At 35.0% G+C, this 22,695-nt stretch overlaps 1 protein-coding gene across 1 annotated transcript in view; it reads right to left on the bottom strand.

Annotated features, from left to right (window-relative positions):
• Positions 1 to 22,695, bottom strand: part of SCAF8 (SR-related CTD associated factor 8) — an 85,545-nt gene continuing 62,850 nt past the window's right edge. Inside the window, 9 exon segments of the mRNA XM_081294659.1 lie at positions 1 to 2,144; positions 2,993 to 3,211; positions 7,081 to 7,149; positions 10,056 to 10,200; positions 11,929 to 12,062; positions 14,318 to 14,474; positions 15,385 to 15,498; positions 16,585 to 16,685; positions 21,884 to 22,077. Of these exon segments, the coding sequence (XP_081150785.1) occupies positions 685 to 2,144; positions 2,993 to 3,211; positions 7,081 to 7,149; positions 10,056 to 10,200; positions 11,929 to 12,062; positions 14,318 to 14,474; positions 15,385 to 15,498; positions 16,585 to 16,685; positions 21,884 to 22,077 (2,593 nt within the window). The 3' untranslated portion in view covers positions 1 to 684.

Below are 22,695 nucleotides of genomic sequence, written 5' to 3'. Positions count from 1 at the left end.
AATTCCTAGAACACTGTTATCAAACAAATAAGTTTTATTGGCATCTAAAAACAAAATTCACCCAACATTGAAACGTACTTTAATATTTATGTTGTTGTTTACTTCTTTTTTTTTTCTTTTACTCACTGCAGTATGAGGAACAAATCACACACACTTACTTTGGAGTAACAGAGACCATAGTGTAGATTTTACAAAATCACTTTTTAAAATCTCTGTAGTATGCTCCTCAAATATCTAGAGCCAGTCTTTGCATAAAATATCACAGCTTTGTCTACTACCTTAAAATGCTGCAGCAGCCTAGAGATATGGATAAGATATACCACCACTTGCTATTTTGAAATATATCTATTACCATATCCAACCTACTGATAGTATCTAAAAAATTCTTTCTTCCATAGGAAGTCTCTGACAAGCTGTTATTCGTTTCCTTGACGTTAAAAGAATCTGGGGCAACATTTATATTTTATCAGAAAAATAAAAAAAAAGTTTACCTATCATGTTCATATTAAGAACAATGTCTATACAAGTCAGTTGTACAATTATTTTAAGAGAAAGGTGAACATGAACATCAGATTAACTTAATTCTGGCAGACAAAAGTGAACAACTATGGTCCAGTCAGCCATTAATCTATTACAGAGAGATGACAACTTTACAAAAGGTATCTTTTACCTACTGAGTGATGATTATGTCCCCTCAGTTTCTGTGCTTTCTACCACCACTGGTTCACTTTCTATATCAGCAACTGTGTCACTCTTCTCCTTGTTTATGTCACTTGAAGACGTCAGTTTTTCATAAAGTTCAGGATCATTCTGTACTGGTAAAGGCGGTGGTTGAGCATGTCTCTCTGTATTTTCACCATTAACCTGAGGCACATTATCACCTTTTCGTTGAGAAGTGGCCCCTTCAAAATAATCAAAAACCCGAGCGTGAGGAGGGGGGACCCAAGTGTTTTGAATTCTATCTCGTCCAAGACGATTTCCATTCATTTCTCTGCAGAAATCAAAATCTCTGTCATCCCTATCCCTCTGCCTTTCCCAGGGTCTTCTGCGGTCATCAAAATCTCTGTGAACTTCTTGTCCAAATCCTCTGTTCCAAGGACCACTTCTAGGATCGAATCGGTAGCTTCCAGCCCGAAATCTACCTCTTTCATCATGTAATCCTTTTGGACCACCATAGACAGGGAGAACCCGGTGCTCTCTCTCATCAAAATCTCCTCTATGCCCCCAGGGCTTCTCTGGAGTAAAGCCAAAGTGGTCTCTTCGACCCAGATGATCTATACCTGGCCTCACAAGATTCTCTCTGATATCTACAGGAGGTCTTCCAAAATGATCCCTACCGTCTAATGGAGGCCTTCCAGGACCTTCTCTTGGATCTATAGGCCGCCCAACCACATCCCTAACATCTACTGGGGGAGGTCTACTAATGCTCTCCCTGGTTTCTATGGGAGGAAACCGGTAATCTCTATCTCCTTCCTGTTGAATGTTATCACTCCCAAGCGGTATCCTTTTTTCTGGGTTAATAACATTTTCTACACTTTGTCTTCCAGGAGCTAGAAAAGGTCTTTCTGGCTGACTAAAAATGTCTCCTGGAGGAAAAGGTCCACGGGGTGGTGGATGAAGAGCTGAATCAAGTACCGATGGGGGAGGGATTCCACGTTGGGGTGGAATTCCAGGTTGTATTAAAGGGAATCTTGGTCCAGGGGCCTGTGGTATTAGTCCTGGACGAATGTCTAATATTGGCATTGCAGGCATCCTTTGACTTGGGATATTTAAAGGGGGTAAATTTTGAGGTCCAGCAGGTGGCTGTGTTCCCAAAAGTCCAGAAGTATTTGTAACATTTGGTGGCTGTACTCCTACAAGTCCAGAATTATTCGGCATATTTGGGGGTAGCACTCCCAAAAGTCCAGAACTATTTGACACATTCGGTGGCTGTATTCCCAAAATTCCAGAGTTATTTAGAATATTTGGTGGTTGAGCTCCAATAATCCCAGAACTACTGGAAACATTAGATGGCCGGACTCCAAGAATTTCAGAATTACTTGATACATTTGGTCTTTGGACTCCCAAAATTCCAGAATTGCTTGTCACATTAGGCGGCTGTGCTCCTAAAATTGCAGCATTACTTGAAATATCATTCGGAATCACTAAAAGCGGAAAGAGGAGAAATAATTCAAAATAATAGTTATTCTGGCATGAAAAGGAAACTTCACTTATACATTATTAATTCTATAATTTCCAGTAATTAGCTGGAGTTAATCAGTTACTTGTATCCGCAAAAATCAAGCTATACTAAACACTAAATAAAAATTGAGTTTAAATTATTAAAATTGGGGCTGGGGTTTTGGCTTAGAGGTAGAGAGCTCGTCTAGCACGTGCAAGGCCCTGAGTTCAATCCTTAGCACCACATAAAAATAAATAAAGGTATTGTGTCCAACTATAACTAAAAAAATACATATTAAAATTTTTTTAATTATTAAAATTATACAAAGTGAAATTTAAATATAAAAACTTAAGTGGGACTGTTCTATAAAACTTTACACTGATTCACTTACCTTTAATGGAAAGCCTTTTTAAAACATAATTTTTAATATACCAATAGCACAGCCATAACAAAAGAACTTAAATGCTTTCAAACACCATATTTATCATCCAGATCTAACTGGATAATATCTAGGATTGGTAGAAGTTATTCATACCTAATACTTGCTCATTTCATTTTCTTATAAACATACAGGTTCTGTGCAGCTCTATTTTCATAATAATCCACTGAGGCAGGCCAAAAAGGTGCAAGGGAACCGAAATCTACATTATTCTGAGTAAAATGTCATTTAAAAAATGAAAGTCGCTAGGATATAGTGATCTCTCTCTCTGAAAATTACAACATTTCAACATCTGTGCAAATGCATGCCACCCCAGAATTAAATATCAATACATAAAGAAATGCTATGAGATATAATAGCATTTCTAGAGATTTATTTTATTTATTTTTTACCTGATCTGCTGTTTTCACCAGAAGAAATCTGGTGTTCTAAAAGATGAGGTACTTTCTCTTCAGGCTCTGCTTGTTTAGGTGGAGGATTAAAAACATTTCCAGCTGGTAGAGCAGAAGTAGCAAGACTGCTGGCAACTGGACCACCTGGTAAAACAAGACTACCAAATCCAACATCCTTCACAGCTTCAGGGGCCATGGACAGTGGCGGTTGCACTAGGGCTGTTTAAAGAGAGAAAAATGCATCTCAGATTTATTAGCTAATGAATTCATGAGCTACATTTTCTGGCTGCTTGAATAATTCACTTTATGGCATCTTTATTACTAAGGACATTATATAATAAATAATGCTCAAAAGGACCAAAGAATTATCATGAAGAGACTAAGGCATATTTACAAAACTTTACTTTTAAAAATAGGGAACACCAACAGGTATAAGAAGTATTTTTTTTTAACAGAAGTGTTTAGTAAAGCAAGAACCAGGACTAAAGAAAATTCCAGGAATACAAAAAATTACTTTTCCAAAGACACTAGCCAGAAAAGCAAAATATACAGAAATGATTAACACAGACAAATGATGAGCATCAGAATGAAAATCTGCCCATTCTCCTTGAACCTACAAGGTACATTCTTTTTTTTTTTTTATTGATTATTTAAAGCATTACATAGCTCATGATATATCATCTTTCATACATTTGACTCAAATTGTGTCTTGAACTCCCATTTTCACCCCAAATACAGATTGCAGAATCACATCTGTTACATATTCACATTTTTACATAATGCCACATTAGTGACTGTTGTATTCTGCTACCTTTCCTATCCCCTACTATCCCCCCTCCCCTCCTACAAGGTACATTCTTACATTCACTACCTTTTTTCAAATGAAATTAGAAATACAGATGAGATAGACTACAAATACAAAGCTACTGAAACCATGTTTTAAAGAACTGATAGAAAAATTCTCAAGACCAAACGTCATCTATATGTTAAAAAGCAGAACTAGAGGAATGTTAACTACACAACTATGATTTTCAAATCATATTTGGAGACTTTAGGAAATATTTTTCCTCACATTTGACTCTAGAGTTACCAGGACAAACTGTTAGCACGTAAGAGAGCAGTAAAATACAGATTAAAATCCCTATCAGGCAACAGGAATTATTAAAAATGAGACAGTGTGCAAGCAATCTGGAGCACACCAGAACTTCTTTCTATTAATCAATTCCAGATTTTCCAAACTAATAAACTAGGAATAATTAGGAGGCAGGATCTAGCGTAATTTGTGTGAATTCAGAAATAACTTCTGAACACTTAGTCTAATTTTCTGAAATAAATAATTATTCCTAATTAACCAAGAATATTAAAAAGGAAAGATTCTAATGTTGCCTAAACACTGAAAGAAGAATTCATTTAAGAATCCTAAGAAAATACTGGATTAGTCAAAAGGAAATGAAGGGAAGAGAGGGTAATGGGACTAGGGAAGACAGTAGAATGAACCGGACAGAACATTCCTATGTTTATATACTAATACAAGACAGGTGAAACTCAACATCATGTTCAACCACAAAAATGGGAAGTTATACTCCATGTAGGTATAGTATGACAAAATACACTCTATTGTCATGTATACACAAGAACAAACAAAAAAGAATATTAAGAAAATGCATTAGATATCCAAAGTTAAGATCTCTATTTAGCATATATATTCTCTTGTAATATGGGCCTTTTCAGGTCTAATTTTTGACATAAGCTTGACCCAAATTACTAAAGGTTTGTTTAGAAGATTAAAGAACAACAGCTACAGGGAAAACACATGAAAACAATAAAAATGAATAAAAGGGCATATTTAACATTTCTGAAATATCCAAAAATAGGAAAAAAGACTAAGGAATTAAAGGTAATAAATGTCTGTAATAATTTACATTTCAGTTCTTGTTTTCCTTTTGAAATGTTTATTCTAGTAAAGAAAACCAGGTAGGCTGGGGTGCCTATTCTATGAAAATGTCAAAAAAATGAAAAATTCACACATGAAGCTGGTGCCACCACTACAAAGAGCAAATTATGTTTTCAGGTGACTGTAGGTTAAGGGCAACTTGATTATACATTTTCAATAAATACATATTCTGAGGATAAAGATATCAGTGGAGAAATGTTAAGTTTCATCCAGAATGCTTGTTAGCACTAACACTGGCCTTTTCACAAAAAACTATTGTGTACTGGGGTGTGCAGGTTTTAATTATAAGAATGAAAATAAGCAATCAAGTTAATGTTTTCAGTAGAATATAAATTTAAAAATCAGAGTAGCTAAGTAAAAAAAGTTCTATAAAGTCAAATTTGTTTTACAGTGTATGTTCATATTTTTTTTTTCCTTTTCAAAACATGTACTGTCTAGTTTTATACACTGAAAATTCCTATGCCCAAAGAAATCGCAAAAGCAAAATGAAAATCTTATACCCCAATTGTGACCTCTAAATACTATATCCCATTTGGAGAAATGATGGATTCTTGAACTAGAGCAGGAAAAACACAAAATCAGTCAGGGACACAATGGGCCAAAAAAAGGCTAAGAAGCCTTGAAAAACTAATGCAATCATCTTAACAAAGAAGCAACACATAGGTTCTCCAAATTGTTCAAAGATGAAGCAATCTGAACTTCATGAAGAACAACAAATGCAAGTGATTGGAAGAAAGTCTTTTAATCCATAAACACTGAGAAAGCAATCCAAAAAAAAAAAAAAAAAGGAAGAAGGGAGGACAAGGGAGAGGAGGAAGAGGAGAGATATAAGAAATTCTCCCTGCCTCAGTTATTGGTTATCACAGGAAGGCTCCCTAGAACTAACACATCATACTGAAAGATGGAAATTAAAGATAAGATTTCACATCTACCCTGACTTTCCTGCCCAGACTAAACAAGTACCATTAGTTGATGAGAAATAATTTTTTTTAATTAAAAAAAAAAAAACTCTAGTTAAGGAATGTAGAAAGAATTCTAGATTTTAAAAGATACAACTTTGCAATTAATGGCAAATAATTCAAGCAACAATGGCTAATGGATGAAACTATCATATAAAAACCTGAAGGAAAATGTTTCAAATGACCAAGTTCCACTACTTGAATGTTCTGATCCATCATAACATCATTAAAAGTGGAAAATACACCAAAGGCTAACCCTAATGTAAACTATGAACTTTTTCTGTAATCATGTCTCAATGTGGGTTCATCAGCTGTAACTATACACCATTCTGGAGAGGCTAGGCATGTCAAGAGTATGAGTATATAGGAAATTTCTGTACCTTTGGCTCAATTTTACCATGAACCTAAAACTGCTCTAAAAAACAAAGTAAACCACAAGGTAAAAAGATAAGATGCTACATGACTTCTGATGTGATGTCATACCAAGTTTAAGGCATTTGGCTTATTAAATATTCTGTGAAAAAAGCTAAACTAGGATCCAAGTCTTTAGTGCTCACTTCCATTGCATAAGAAATGTAGAGACACAGTAAAAAATTTAATACCACAAAGATGCAAAAATTCTAATCCATTATTTGGGATCATATATATATATATATATATATATATATATATATATATATATATACACACACACACACACACACACACACTGAACTGTCTCTTCAACATGTCATGAAGAATAATGAAATGGAAGGAGAGTTTAGGTGAATCTGCTCTAGATTAAGACATTTAATAAAGCAAACAAAAACCACAAACATGATGGGGGGTAAAAACTGAAATGTTTCTTCAACATGTCATGAAGAATAATGAAATGGAAGCAGAGTTTAGGTGAATCTGCTCTAGATTAAGACATTTAATAAAGCAAACAAAACCCACAAATATGATGGGGGGATCTTCTTTGAATTTTGACTTTCTGACTACTAAACTCAATTACAGAAAAACATTTTGAGACAACAGAGCAAATATAAAAATTGCCATAATACTGTTATTTTTTAGAAATCATCTAACAAATACATTTGTTTGAAAACTTTCATTAAAAAAATAAATTCACAGGAATTAGAACCAATACACTTAATACTACTGGGAATAAAGAAAATTCTAAGTAGAAAACTCACATGTTGGTACTACTGGTGGAATTGCAGGGGGTGGTACAACAGGCGGGGGAACTGGAGGGGGCATGAAACCTACATAGGAGAAAAAAAAAAAGACCAAAAATAAAACAGTAAAATTATTTGTTTCAAATCAGAGATTGCAATAGCTATAAATGAAATTCCACATTCTTCTCTTTTATAGAGATGGGGATCCCATTGTGTTGCCCAGGCTGACCTTGAACTCCTGTGCTAAAGTGATCCATCAAGCCTCAGTTTCCTGGGCAGTTGGCACTACAGGTGCACACGACCACATCCAGCAAAATTCCACTGTTTATTACTATGCCCTCATATTTGTGCTTATATTTTCTATTTTTTAAATGACATTTATGTAAAGCATGTACTTTATTAAATCCTAAATTAGGATTAAGCAGGGAGATACTGATCATAAACACATTGTATGTATTTACTCATTCAAGTCCTGAGACACACTCTGTGTTGCTATAAAACCAATGATTAATTCAAGTCAGCTAACCTATTTACATTAAGCACAGAGTGTGCATGGGGACAGTGAAACACATTTCAAACTACTGATCACATTATATGCAATGTCATCTATGAGACAAACCATTTTAGTTCTTTGATACATATGCTGTTTACCCATTAGATCAAAATATTTTCATTAATCTTAGAGACACTATATGTTTTGAGGACTAGAATAAATTTTCATTTTAATACTGCCTTTTTTATTATTTTAAAGATCAAATGATCATGCTATGAATCTGATTCTTTGCATTTTTTATTTTAAACCACGCCACCAGTAAACTTTATTAGAAAACAGTGATAAAAATAAAGATATTATCAACAAATTCAATGATGGAAAATAATTTACCAAGTCTATGTGGCATAATTATTAAAAGTATAATTTCACAATAGCTTCAGAAATTTTCATTTTCAAATGAATACAGAAAATAATGGAAAAGAGTAATTTCTTTCTTTCTTTTTTTGTGATACTGGAGGATTGAAATAAGGAGCATCCTACCACTGAGCTAAATCCATAGCCCTTCTGATTTTCTTTATATTGGGACAGGGATTAGCCAAGGCCATCCTAGAACTTGTGATCCTTCTGCCTCGGCCTCCCAAGTTGCTGGAATCACAGGAATGTGCCACCATGCTCAGTAACAGGAAAGATTTTTCAACATTTAAAATATTAAAGATAAAATTCTTATTAAAATCTGTCCATTTTAGGAGCTAGGGTTGTGGCTCAGTGGTAGAGCGTTAACCTAGCATATTCGAAGCCCTGGGGTCGATTCTCAGCACCATATAAAAATAAATAAAATAAAGGTACTTTGTTTAACCACAACTAAAAAATAAGTATTAAAAAACCTTTCAATTTTATATTATATATTAAACAGCAATTAAATTTTTTATATTAACCTGAAAAATAAAGCATTCTATGAAGATTAATTTACTTTTTTGGGGCATGGGAGGGGGGCGGGGGAGGGCCCCACCAGGGATTGAATTCAGGGGCACTCAACCAGTGAGCCACATCCCCAGCCCTATTCTGTATTTTATTTAGAGACAGGGTCTCACTGAGCTGCTTAGCATCCACTGTTGCTGAGGCTGGCTTTGAATTCACAATCCTCCTGTCTCAGCCTCCAGAACCACAGGGATTACAAGTGTGTGTCATTACATCCAACATTAATTTACTTTCTACTCTTGTTGACCATTTTTAAGAACTATACCCAATGGTTAAGAATATAAATCAAAGAAAACAAAGTACTTCTTTTAATGTGCAAATAATTTATGAAGCTAAAAACTATTTTGAGAAACAATACCTAAATCATTTGATTCCTGTATCTCTCCCTCATTCCTTTAACTTTCCGTGGTCTAATACTAAAAGCTCTATAAACTTTATAAAGCAATTACATATACTTAATTGTTAAGATGTGTGTTAAGGGATGGGGTTGTGGCTCAGTGGTAGATCATTTGCCCAGCACATTCAAGGCCTTGGGTTTGATCCTCAGCAACACATAAAAATAAAACAAAGATATTGTGTCCATTACAACTAAAAAATAAAATTTAAAAAAAAAAAGATGTGTGTTAAGTAATTTATAGTTTTTAACATAAAAGTACTGATTTGGGCACTTTTGCTTATCAACAATTTATTAGGCCAACAAAAATATTCCAAATTCAATCAGCATTTTAAAGTATAATTTCTAATATAATGGAACAATCTACAGAATTTTATGCAAACTTGCTGATCAAAAAATAATGATTATAAATAACTTTCAGCTGGGCAAGGTGGTGTATGCCTGTAATCCCAGTTATTTGGGAGGCTAAGGCAGGAGGATTTCAAGTTCAAAGCCAGCCTCAGCAATTTAGAGAGCAACTTAGCAAGACCCTATTTCAAAACAAAAAATTAACAGTCTGGGATGTGGCTCAATGATTAAGAACTCCTTGGTTGATCCCCAGTACCAAAAGTTTTACATTAAGTGTTGTTATCTTGGGGCTGGGGATGTGGCTCAAGCAGTAGCGCGCTCGCCTGACATGCGTGCGGCCCGGGTTCGATCCTCAGCACCACATACCAACAAAGATGTTGTGTCCGCTGAGAACTAAAAAATAAATATTAAAAAAAAATTCTCTCTCTCTCTCTCTCTCCTCTCTCACTCTCTCTTTAAAAAAAAAAAAGTGTTGTTATCTTCAATTATTTTAAAGGAATTCCTTTTTCTCTGTCAGTGCTTCTTCCAGAAATGTGCCTTCTGAGCACAAATTAGTAATGAAAACACTCTGGCCCATCTACAAACTTAGAGGAACAAAATCTGGTATGCTAAGGTCTAAGAACCACTGGCTCCTTGACATTTAAGCCTGGAAAAAGAACAACTTTATTGATATTCTAAATACAGTTCGAATAATAAGGTGAGTAGAGTGTTTGCTTTGCATGCACAAAGGCCCTGTTTCAATCCTCAGCAACACAAAATAATAATGTGAAAATTTCTTACCAGGAGGTGGTTGTGAAGGGTTAAAACTTGCTCGCAGAAAAGGTGGTGGAGGTATTGGGCTGAATCCAGGAGGCGGAACTGGCATGGACACAGGAAATGCTGGTGGAACTAAACTAACTGTAGGCACCGCTGGTGCTACTGGAATCTTTAGTGGATAGGAATTTTAAAAAAAGCCACTTATCAGTTTATTCACTTGCAATGATCACATCTTGGGATAGCTAAAGGTAAATTTTACATGTATGTGTAGACTTTTAGGAAAGCAACCAAATATCATTACCAACCCCCACAATTTTGTCAATAAGTATACTTATTAAGGTAAAAGCAAGGCAATAATACACAATAGATAATTTACTTGGAGATTGTGAAATCTTTCTTATATTCAAATGATGTAAAATAATGGATGCCTGGTTGAATACTTGAATATTAGGATTAATTTTCAACTGCCTACTAATCTCCTATTAAGCCTAGATAATACCTACCAATGTTACAACACACCATTAGAAAACATGAAATAACAGCTTTAGAATGGCTCAAATTTCTCTTACATTTATCTTCTTATCCCAACATAAATATCCTTTACTCATCTTAGGTACAAAATTTCCAAAAATTTACCTGCTACATAGCTTTACCTAAATTTCCCACTGTATCAACTGTCTATTCAACATCTAAGTTCACTGTCTAAAAGATACTTCATACTTAATATGTACATACAAAACAACAAACTCCCAATTGTGCTTCCCAAAAGAACTCTTCTCACAGTCTTTTCCATTCTTATTAATGGTAAATCCATCTTTCTAATATCTTAGACCGGGGGGAAAAAAAATCCTTGCCTCTGCTTTTTCTCACAAATCCATATTAAATACTTCTAGAAGTCCCATTGATCATAACTTCAAAGCATGTCTAACATTTATCCAATTCTCATTACTGCCACAACTAGCAGGCTATTTGGAGTCACCATCATATCTCACCTTTATTGCTATATTGGTTTTTAACTGGGCTCCCTGCTTTTATCAATGCTCATTATAGCCTATTTTCAAAATAGTAGTCAGCACATTCCTTTAAAACTATCACGTCAGATCAAGTCATTCCTCTGCTCAAAATCCTCCAATGGTTCATCTCATTCAGAATGACAACCAAAGACCTTAGAGAGGTTTATTGTCAACTAACCTGCCTCTCACTGGCCTTACTCTAGCCACTTACAGTTTCACGGCACCTGGAACACACCAACTATGTTCCTGGCATATAGCCTTCCAATTGGTGGTTCCCTTTACCCAGTGGGCTCCTCCTCAGATATCCAACATGATTAATTCCCTTAGTATACCTTTGTTGCTCAAATGTTAAGATTCTCAACTAGGTCTACCCTGGCCATTATATTTAAAATTATAAGGACCTACCCAGACACTCCCAACCAGTTTCAGACTATCTTTACCCTTCCATAGCATCTCACTCTTATTTTACATTCTCTCTTCCCTATTAAAAATGAAAGCCCTAAAAGGGCAGGATTTCCCCCCCCCCTCACTAATATGTTACTCTAACCCCAGGTTCCTAAAATAGTGCAAGTCTCAGAGCCAGAACTCATTAAACAAAGAAAACAATCATACAAGTTTGCAGAGGCAATATTTTCCACATTTACCTTTTTTAAACTTCTTGTTTGGCACAATGATACCATAGCACCAGAAAAAAATCTTTAAAAAGACTAAAGAGATTTAAAAGAAAAATTCTTTGCCTAACATTACTGACAAGTACCTTTCCTACTTTGAACAATTTCCTCCAAGTTTTTATAAAGTAAATAGTGAATACATGAGTAAATACAGAAATGTAAAACAATATATATTTTTTAAAAAGAAGGAAAAAAAAACCACACAGCACTAACCTGCAACATGGCAACAGGTGGAGGGAAAACCTCTGCCTGGGTTGTGACCACTGTCTCCTTTTCAACTGGAGTTGGACTCTGAGTTGTCTGGACCGTCTCTTTAATGGGTTCTGAGCTCTTCACTGTTTCCCATTCTAAACAAAATATTTGAAATTAACTTCCTTTGGATAGGTACAACTTTTCAATTTTTCCTATTTATACATCTATATTACATCTAAATCCTTCATCTACCTTGGTAAACTTTAGGAAACATCTACAACTTCAGTGCACTCTAGGTTTTTGCCCAGATACTAAGGAGTCCAAAAAAGCTTGATAAACAAGACATCTAAAGATAACACTTAGAAGAGATATAATAGAAATATATCACAAAGGATGTTAGATATACAAGGAGCCAGCCTTATCTATATTTTCATCACAAGATACAAGAAGAGACCAACAAAGGAAGTATTAACCCAATACAGAAAAATCTTCCTGAAAATAGAACTATGCAAAAATAGCACAAAGAGGCCCTATGGGTCCCCCTGTGGTTCTCCAACTAATTTAGAATAAAAAATCAAATAAGATTAATAAGAATTTACCCCTTTGTACCCCTTAGCCTTCATCTCATATTCCTCCCTCACCCGCTCTGCTAAAGCTATACCAGTCTCCAAATTTCTGAATATAGACTTGCACTTCATGTTCCCTCTGACTGAATGCATTCTCCCCCAGAGGCTGTCTCACCTCTTTAAATAACTATCTCTCCACCAGACCTACAATCACTTAAAAACTGTAATACTTAAACACTCGTATGCTTATCTTCCTTCTCTGCTTTTTTTCTTATAACTTATTGACACAAACACTATACAGTTTGTGTTTTATTTTTGTATGTATTATCTATTTCCATTATAACACGGATTGGCAATCTCTTCCTATATAAGTATCACAGACTTTGTGGGCAATATGCTTCCTGTTGCAACCATTCAACTAATATTGCAAACAACAAGTCAAATGAAATAGGTAACCAAGTGAGACTATTATATTTCAATACATTTTTTTTGTGCAGAATAGCACACTGGCAGGATTTGACCAATGAACTGTGACCCCTGTGCTATACCTCATGTCAGTAATAATTTTTTGTATATTAGTCTCTGTCATAATTCCCATTCCAAAAATTAGGACTTACAAAAAAAAAAAAAAAAAAAGAAAGAAAGAAAGAAAGAACCAAAGTCTCTATTAAAAGAATGAACGTTCTGGAGAAGAAGCTGAGGTGGGGTAAGGGAGGGAGACTAACAAAGTAAACAACTAAGGTCTTGCTTGGCATTGGACTCAGGACCTTCACCCAGGCTAAGCACACACTCTATCACTGAGCTACATTTCCTACCAAGAAAAAATATCTACATTGGCTCAACAAAAATATTGTGGAAATTAGCCAATTTTAATGAGAGCCAAGATGTGAAGAAATAAGTCACCAATCATATTTCAATTCTTTCCCAAATACAACTTAATATTTCCTTCTGGATATAACTGCTAACTATCTTGTGAATTTATAACTGAAATCTTTTAATACAAAAAAGGTAAATTTAAAAAAAAAGCAGACCAAATGATGTAGGTACTCCAGAAGTATTATTATATTCCATGAATGTGAATTGCAGCTTTTTAGACTAAGACTCTATTACTGGGGAGGCTGAGGCAACAGAATTGCAAGTTTAAATCCAACCAGCAAAAGTGAGGTGCTAAGCCTGTCACTAAAGAAAATACAAAATAGGGCTGGAGACATGCCACAGTGGTTTAGTGTCCCTGAATTCAATACCCGGTACCACACACACCCCCACCCCCGCCACACACACACACACAAATTCTATTACTGCTCTTCCCAACATGGACAATATTCAAAATAATCTGGAGAGCTTCTCAAAGACTTTCAAGCTCTCAGTTCCCACTGAACTCAAAAAATTAAAAATGTTTAGTCAAAAAACCTTCCATGTACACAAGTGTCAAAAAATAAGATATACATGAGGAATGCTACATTTACAATACACTTCTAATCCACAATTTTCTAACTATGCTTTTAAGACTTATGAAATAGGACCCATTAAACATATATAATGGACACAGCAGTGTTCTTTTCCCTCTTTTTTGGGAGATGAATTCAGTAAATAAAATAGAACAGTTCACTCTATCACCCCAAATCCATTTCAAATACAACCTTCTAAATGTACCTTTTTAAATAATAAAATGGCCTTAGGGGGCTGGAGTTGTGGCTCAGTGGTAGAGCACTCGCCTAGCACATGTGAGGTACTGGGTTCAATCCTCAGCAACATACAAAAATAAAATAAAGGTTATTGTGTCTATCTACAATTAAAACAAATATTTTTAAAAATGGATTTAAAAATGGCCTTAGGGTTCTTACCAGTATTTACAGTTTCCTGATCAATCATGCCTCCTTCTGCAAAACCATCCAAATCATCCACTTTAACTTTTTCCCATGGTATATATGTAACTCCAAGATCCACATCCCAGAATTGTTTGTATTCTGTTTTTACACCTTTATTTAAAGCCCAAGCAATCTATTGGGAATGGGGAGAGGGAAAAAAGGAAGCTCTTATGTGTACCTTAACAACAATGCAAAAAATTCAAAACTTTATTTTAATACTACAAATACAAATAAAATTAGTTTTGCTAATTTTAAATCTGCATTAGTATAGTGTGTATAAGATTTATTTCCACTTCCTACTGTAACGCTAAAATAATACATTTCCAGAGACAATCCAAATATTGTTTTCACTATAAAAAGGTCAAATTTACATCAGCAATAATTAGGATAGTTATTACAATTCAAACAAAACCTGTACACCAAGAAAGAAAATGACTAGCTATACTTGAGTTTACAAAAATAACTTTGCCATGAAATGGCAAATAAAATAAACAGAAAGGAAGCTCATAAAATGGTACCATTGTTTACTCAGAAAATTGTACAAGTGTGGTTTTAAGGAATAATTTGACTAATGTTTGGTTACTGGACTTATTTTACCTATATCTAATACTGTAACTCAACAATACTGAAGGAATGTTTCTGATGAGCTGTGCCTATAACATTAAAATGAAAACAAGGCTAAGGGCTGTAGCTCACTGGTACAGTGCATGCTCCACAGGCTTAAGCCCTGGGCTCAATCTCTGGCAGTACACCATGGGAGAAAAAAATGAACACAGCCAGGTGCAGCAGTATATGCCTGTAATCCCAGTAGCTCAGGCAGGATCATGAGTTCAAAGCCAGTCTCAGCAAAAGCAAGGTTCTAAGCAACTCATGAGACCCTATCTCTAAATAAAATACAAAATAAGGTTGGGGATGTGGCTCAGTGGTCAAGTGTCCCTGAGTTCAATCCCCCAGTACCCACCACACCCTCAAAAAAAAAAAAAAAAAAGAACACCAAAAAATAGTTGAAAATCCCTCCCATCCCCTGCTCCTCAAAATCTCACCTTAATAACCTTGGAACCGATTTTATATGATCCGGAACTCAGTTTCTGAAGAGCCCGAAATGCATCTTGTCGATGTACCATACAGACATAAGCACAACCCCTGGGAGGAATCATCTATTTAAAAAAAATAATTTTTTTGTTTTTGTTTTTTTAGAAAGAGTATAAGGATGGAAATTCATGTTGGATTTTACAGTTTTAGTGAAACAGAACACTGACTACTAACTAATACACCAATTTTTGTAGGTTAATCAACTAATTTCCCCTGTCCTTCTGTTTACTGATTTTGTTTATGTATTATTAATATTATTTATGTACAATTAACTCAGTTAAAAACAAACAATTCAAAACCTAATTTGGCTTCATTTTAAGTCATAATATATGTGAAATCTTAAATATTGAATGTTAAGATTTCTTGAGTACAAAATAAAGAACTATTAAAACAAAATAAATATGTATCTCCATATATAAAATACTATCAAATAAAAGGGAAATAATATTGTATAGCCAAAATGTTTGAAGGCAAATAATTTATTTCTAGTGATACTCTTAACTTTTCCAAATGATTAACTAAGGAATGTGGGAAGGGTTTTGTTTTGGGGAAGTATCATCCTTAATATAAAATCTGTATTCTTTAACAATTGATGATAAAACTACATTTGTTTTATTTTGAACAAGACTTCTGAACAAAGGTTTTAACAATAGGAAAATAATCTCAGTTACAGATCTGAAGAATGATTCATGAAGCATGTAAATTACTACACTCAAGTGCCCATGTGAGAGTGATTACTATTCTGTGAGACTGTTTCTTATATTCATCTTAAAAAAGAGAGAGGAAACAATACTAGGTCACATACAGTGTTCCTGCTAATTCAAACATTTGATGTTAAGAAAAAAGTTCTAGTTGGGTATGCTGATGGTGTAACACCAGCAATTCAGGAGGCTTATGCAGGAGGATAACAAGCCCAAGGTCAGTCCTGGTAACTTAGTGAAACCCTGTTTTAAATTTTAAAAAAAGGAACGTACCTCAGTAGTATAGCACTTCTGGGTTCAATCACCTGTATTGCAAAACTAAATAAATACAGTGCTAAACTGCTAAAAAAATCTACTACTAAGCTTAACTAGGAACTAAAGTAGATTCTTTAAATGAGTGAAAAACTTGACTTTTAAAATTCAAATTATCATTTAAAAGCTGGTACTTACATTAATGGATTCAATTTGTCCAAACTCTTCAAAAAGATTGGTTAAATCTTGCTGTGTCGCTTTCTTGTCTACCTGACCAACCCAGAGAGTAGTGCTACATACTGTCAAGAAATAAAATAGACAAAATGACCTAAATCACAAAGATATATAGTTACTTCTTTCAAGTAACTTGAGGAAAAAGTATTAATGACAGATAAAATTCATGATAATATACTTAAAATACTTATTAATGGACACTTATATCTGTTATGTTTTTGATCGAATCAATTCCAACTACTCAGTCACATTTCCACTGTGTCAACCTCTTGCATGTCACCTGTTCTCAATTTGACCAGTGTCTGCTGTAGGAGACTGTGAGTGGTATGTGGCGTGCTGCACCAGAATATGGGAGGTTTTGTTTTTGTTTTTATCTTAATTCCCCCAGCTGACCACAATGTGCAACAAAGTTTTAAAACCACTTCCCATTACAATCTTATCCATCAATCTTTCAAATATCCTTCAGTATTAGAATGAATAAGTGGATGTTTTCCCTACAAACAAATAAATCTGAAAGCCATACTACCTACTTTATCATTAAGGAAATAATAATACTCTGCACAGAGATTAAATGGGGAAAAGACTATTCAGGAAGCCATCCGAGAAATGAGGATCTTCTCTTGGCACGAAGCCACGGAGAGTAAGGTTTGGCCGTGGGAACTATACCTAACTATACCACTGCAAAGGACTGCCCAATGCATGTGACCTTTATCTTCACATTACTAGAAAGATCCCCCATAGTAGCTCCGGAAATGGGCATAACCAATTAGGAACTGAGCAGCCCACCTTTAACCTTTTTTGGTGGAAAAGAACTTTCTATGGAAGGCCTTTGATGTTTCTCGATATAAATAAAGCAGGCATGGGCTCCATTTTGCCATAGTCTACAAGCTCGATCACTCTGATCAGCTTGCCCATTCTGCCCCGCTTCTGACACTACTTTCTGAGTTCTAGTTTTTTCTAAGTTTTTATTTCTCAGACAGCCCATTCCACCGAGGGAATCCCATTCTACTGCCTATGCGGGACACGGGCAAGATGACTGAATTATAACTCCTTGTTATCATTTTATTTCCTTAATAAAATGTAGACTCTCTGTCTAGTTTCACCTGGACTATGCCTCCATGAATACCACCTTTTATTGAGGATATTTATATTACAGCTGACACTAAGTTTTAATATACTGACTTTGGATTTATGTCAATGTCATTTTAAAAATGAAGTTTCCAGCTTTCTGACTACCTTGATCTTGATAGGGCAGGTCTAGGACAGGCTCTACTCTGCAGTCAACTTAACCTCACACTGGAGTACGATTGTTGGCAAGATCATTATTGGGTCCTTCCACTCTGGCTTTTCAAAACACAAACATCTTCCAGACCTATGTAAGCCATAGAAATTATTTAGCTATCACAGAACACTAATAAATGTTCTTTCACTGCTAGCTATTCTTTGTCTCATGTAGCATTATCCTACACATATATAATACTTAACCAAAAAAATCTTTCCATCTCATGATCCTTAATATTTTTAAAAGTTTAAATTAGAGCTTTAGGGTTTTGTTGTTGTTGTTGTTGTTGTTGTTTTGAGAGAGAGAGAGAATTTTTTAATATTTATTTTTTAGTTTTCGGCAGACACAACATCTTTGTTTGTATGTGGTGCTGAGGATTGAACCCGGCCTGCATGCATGCCAAGCGACCGTGCTACCGCTTGAGCCACGTCTCCAGCCTTAGAGCTTTAGTTTTAAAAGGACTACAAAGTCTCTTTTACTGTGTGCTATAATTTGGATGCAAAATGTCCCATAAAGAGTTGGCTGACAGGCAGTGATACTATTGGGAGATGGTGAAACTTTTAGAAGATGATGCCTAATACAAGGAAAAAATAGGTCACTGGGGGCTTTCCCTTGAAGGCGATACTGGGACCTCAACCCCTTCCTCCCTCTCTCTCTCTGTTTCCCAGACCCATGATGTGAAGTGGTCTCCTGTACATCCTCCCATGATGCACTATGCCACCACAGGCTGAATGACAACAGGACCAAGCAACCATGACTAAAACCTCTGAAATTGTAAATCAAAATAAAACTTTTCCTTACTGAGGTGGTTACTTATTATATTTTGTTACAGTGATAGAAAGCTAACTTACCTGCCTTCTAATGCAAATATTTTACAAATTGCAGAAATACTGGATGTAAAATATCTTTTGGGGGTCCATTATTCAATCTACCACAAACCCTTAGCAGTCTGATGAAGTTATTTGACTAGCTCCTTCCTCTTCTTTACTCTGTCTTGCATTTTCTAGCTGTCTTAATATTCCCAAATTCTATTCATGTTTCCTAGCTCTTTCTTGTAATCTTTCTACAATTTTTCCTAAGAAGCAAAAATGATTCTCCCTGACCCCATGAGAAGTTGTAGATACAACATATCTCCCAAAAGTTCATGTGTGAGACAACCCAAGAACTTTCAGATGAAACGATTAGATTATAAGGGATGTGACCTAATCAGTGGATTAATCCACAAATATGAACTAACTGGGCATTAATTGTAGACAAGCAAGATATGGTTGGAAGAAGAAGGTCACTGGGGTTGAGCCTTTAGGGTTTACATTTTGTCCCTGGAATGCAGAGCTCTCTCCAAACCCTTCTGCCATGATGTTCTGCCTTACCTAGGGTCCAGAGCTATGGAGTTGGCCAACTACAAAGTGAACCAATGAAACAAAACAAAAAAAAAAAAAAAAAAAAAAAAAAAAAAAAAAAACTTTTCCTCCTCTAGATTGTTGTTATTGATTTTTGTCATTGCTATGAAGGCTGACTAAAAAAGGAGAGGACAACTTGATTCCTGGAATGTTACTGTTTGTTGATGCTTCATATTTCTTGGACTATTTTAAAAAATCTTGTGTTCTAAAATCTACTCTAAGCACCAATAACAGGGAAGCACAACCGCATGAATTTATTATATGTAGAGAGAATATTGATCAGAGGAATATGATATTGTTTCAGAGTAAAAAAGAGTTCTGCAGTTAACAATGTGAGATATATTCTTCACTGTATTTTCTAATTTTATTTTTTACTGTATGATATTTTACTCATGAAAATAACAGTAATAAAACCTAAATTTATGCCAGGAACGGTAGAACATGCCTGTAATGCCAGCGGCTTAGGAAGCTAAGGCAAGTAGACCTTGAGTTCAAAGCCAGCCTCAGCAATTTAGCAAGGCTCTAAGCAACTCAGTAAGACCCTGTCTCTAAATAAAATATAAAAAAGGACTGGGGATGTGACTCAATCTCTGGTGCCACAAAAATGATTGATTGATAGATAGATTGATTGATTCCATCATATTAGTCAGCCATAAAAGGAATGAAATCTCTCATTTGCAGGATCATGGATAAAAATGGAGAAGACTGTGATAAGAGAAATAAAGGGGGCGCACGCACACACACACACACACACACACACAAAAAGAACACCACATCTTCTCACTCAGATGTGGAAGCTAAAAAAAAATGATTTCATAGAAGTAGACTAGAATAAGGATTCAAGGGTTAGCAGAGATTGGAAAGGTATGGGAGAGATGCATAGAAAAAAGCTGATTATTGGGTACCAAAAAAAGTTGATTTTCTTCTTTTTTTTCTTCTTTCCCTTTACTTTTTTGCAGTATTGGAGATTGCACTCAGGGCTTCGTGCATGCTAGACAAGGGCTCTACCACTGAGCCCTATCCCCAGTTCAGCTGGATAAGAGGAATAAGTCTGGTGTTTTATAGTAAAGTAGGGTGACTAGAGTCACAAGTTTATTACATTTCAAATAGCCAAAAGAATGTTCCCAGTACAAAGAAATAATAATTGTCTGAGATGATGGATATGCTAAATGCCCTGACATGATCATTACATATTGTATGCATGAATAGAAATGTCACATTTTACCCAACAAATATGCACAATCATTGGGTGTCAATTAAAAAATAATAAGTTTTAAAAAAAGAAAATAGATTCCACGGTCAACAGCTATGTAATGGTGACAGCAACAATGTAAGTGAGAACTAAATCAAAGAGACTCTAAATAGTAGTTCTACCTTCATACTGGTTAATGAGTAATTCTGAATGTTCTACTGGTAGCCATGCAAGGAGGCATAGTAGAGATTTTGGACGTTATTCCTTTATCAGACAGCACTTAATAATTTTACATTTAGTCTCTCACCCAAAGGAACAAAGAGACACATACGAAGATAAAATATCAATATTAAATTAATACTACCTCCCATAACCAGATTCTCAGAAGATAGCCAAGACCTACTCGAATTGCCAAAACTTAATCAGAAGATGGGTGTTGCTGCCTTTAATTTTAGGCCTGCAATTTCATAATGCTTTAGTAGCACACATTATACCAAATATTTATCTATCCCTCATGCAGAAATAATTTGGAAACCTTCAGAAATTAGGTACCATGATTAATGTTTACTTCTTAACAAATGATCATAACTTGCTACATTTTATATACCTCTGTGCCCATCTATAGTCTACTAGTTCACCTTAGAAGTGACAACCCAATAAGAATGCCCTTGCAGAATTTGGCAGTAATTCATTTTATTATGCTATACTTAACAATCCTATTATATGAATGTCCCCTAGTCTGCTCCTAAAACAAATTCAACCATTACTAAATCTGTTCTAATTATACACAAAAGATTAACATATAAAGAGGGAAACAGCCTGTACAATAGGAATTCCTCATCTAGAATTAACCTGCAAGTTTATAATATGGTTTAAAAATTATAGCAAAGTAGGGCTATGTGCATGTCTCCATGCTAGAGTACTTGCCTAGCATGAGGAAGTCCCTGGGTTCAAGCCCTAGGTCTGCAAAATTAATAAGTAAAATTTACACACAATACAAAGTGTATTCTTCATGTAATAATTACTTCTATAAAACTGGTGTTCACAGTTGGTTAGGATGCTGTAAATAAGAGAAATTGCATTATGCTATAGATATTAACCTGGTCTGCTTTATGTGTCATTGAAGTCATATTTCCTAACTTGCATTAAATTTAAAAAAAAAATCTACTCTAAACACTCTTAGTATTTGAGTAGAATCTACTTTTCCTTTTTTTCTGTCACATAAAAAAAAAAAAAAAAAAAAAAAAAAAACCTAGGACATAATCATTCATTTACCTAACCCATTTTCAATTTTTTAGTCCAAAATATAGTTTGGTTTAGAGAACTTACAGGAGATAACTATTTTTTGAATGTATTGAAACCAAAGTTTTACAGAAGTATGTTACTTACCACTTAATGTTTTAGATCTAATTGGAGGTAATCCCTTTTTTTGTCGTTCCTTCTCCCTTTCTCTGGCTCTCCTTTCACTGGAGTATGAACGTGATGACTTCCTCTTCCTCTCTCTTGAGCGGGACCTTGATCGCTTTCGGTGTTTACGCTTGCGAGAACCAGATCTTGACCTGGACCTCCGTTTCCTTGGTGATCTACAAAAACATACAAAAAAAACACATTTCTTTTTATTTTTAAGGACAATGTTGTCCTTCTTTAACACTGCTCAATTCTAAATGAGGGGAAAAATGTATATTCAGCTAACTCTTAAAACATTTAACATTATATCAAACACACATAGTGCTCAATTCTCAGAGCAATGTAGGTTCACATTAACCACAAATATTTGTCTAGTGCTTCTGAGTCTTGGCGATTATTCACTATCAGGAGGAAGAAGAAGAATGAGATTTGAGAAAGGACTTCACTATAAAATGTAGGCCACTAAATAATTCAGTTTAATGTTGGTCAACTTCTAAAATTCATACAGTGCTTGATTGAAAGGTGATACTGAAATACTTTTTAAAATTTACTGTACAAATTTTCAAGAACATTCACATATAAAAATTAGGGTCTAAAAAATGTTAAAGAGTGGTTAAATTACTGGTTTGGTGGTGTATGCCTGCAATTTCAGAGATTCAGGGGAAGCTGATGCAGAAGAATTAAAAGTTCAAGGACAGCCTACATAACTCAGGAAGGTCCTGTCTCAAAAAAAATAAAAAGGGTTAGGGATGTAACTCAATGGTAGAATGCCCTGGGTTCAATTCCTGTACTGC

Source organism: Spermophilus citellus (genome assembly GCF_964194105.1).
Source record: "Spermophilus citellus genome assembly, chromosome: 5".
Taxonomy (NCBI): Eukaryota; Metazoa; Chordata; class Mammalia; order Rodentia; family Sciuridae; genus Spermophilus; species Spermophilus citellus.
The sequence above is the reverse complement of the archived record's forward strand: the minus strand, read 5'-3'. Positions and strand labels throughout refer to the sequence as shown.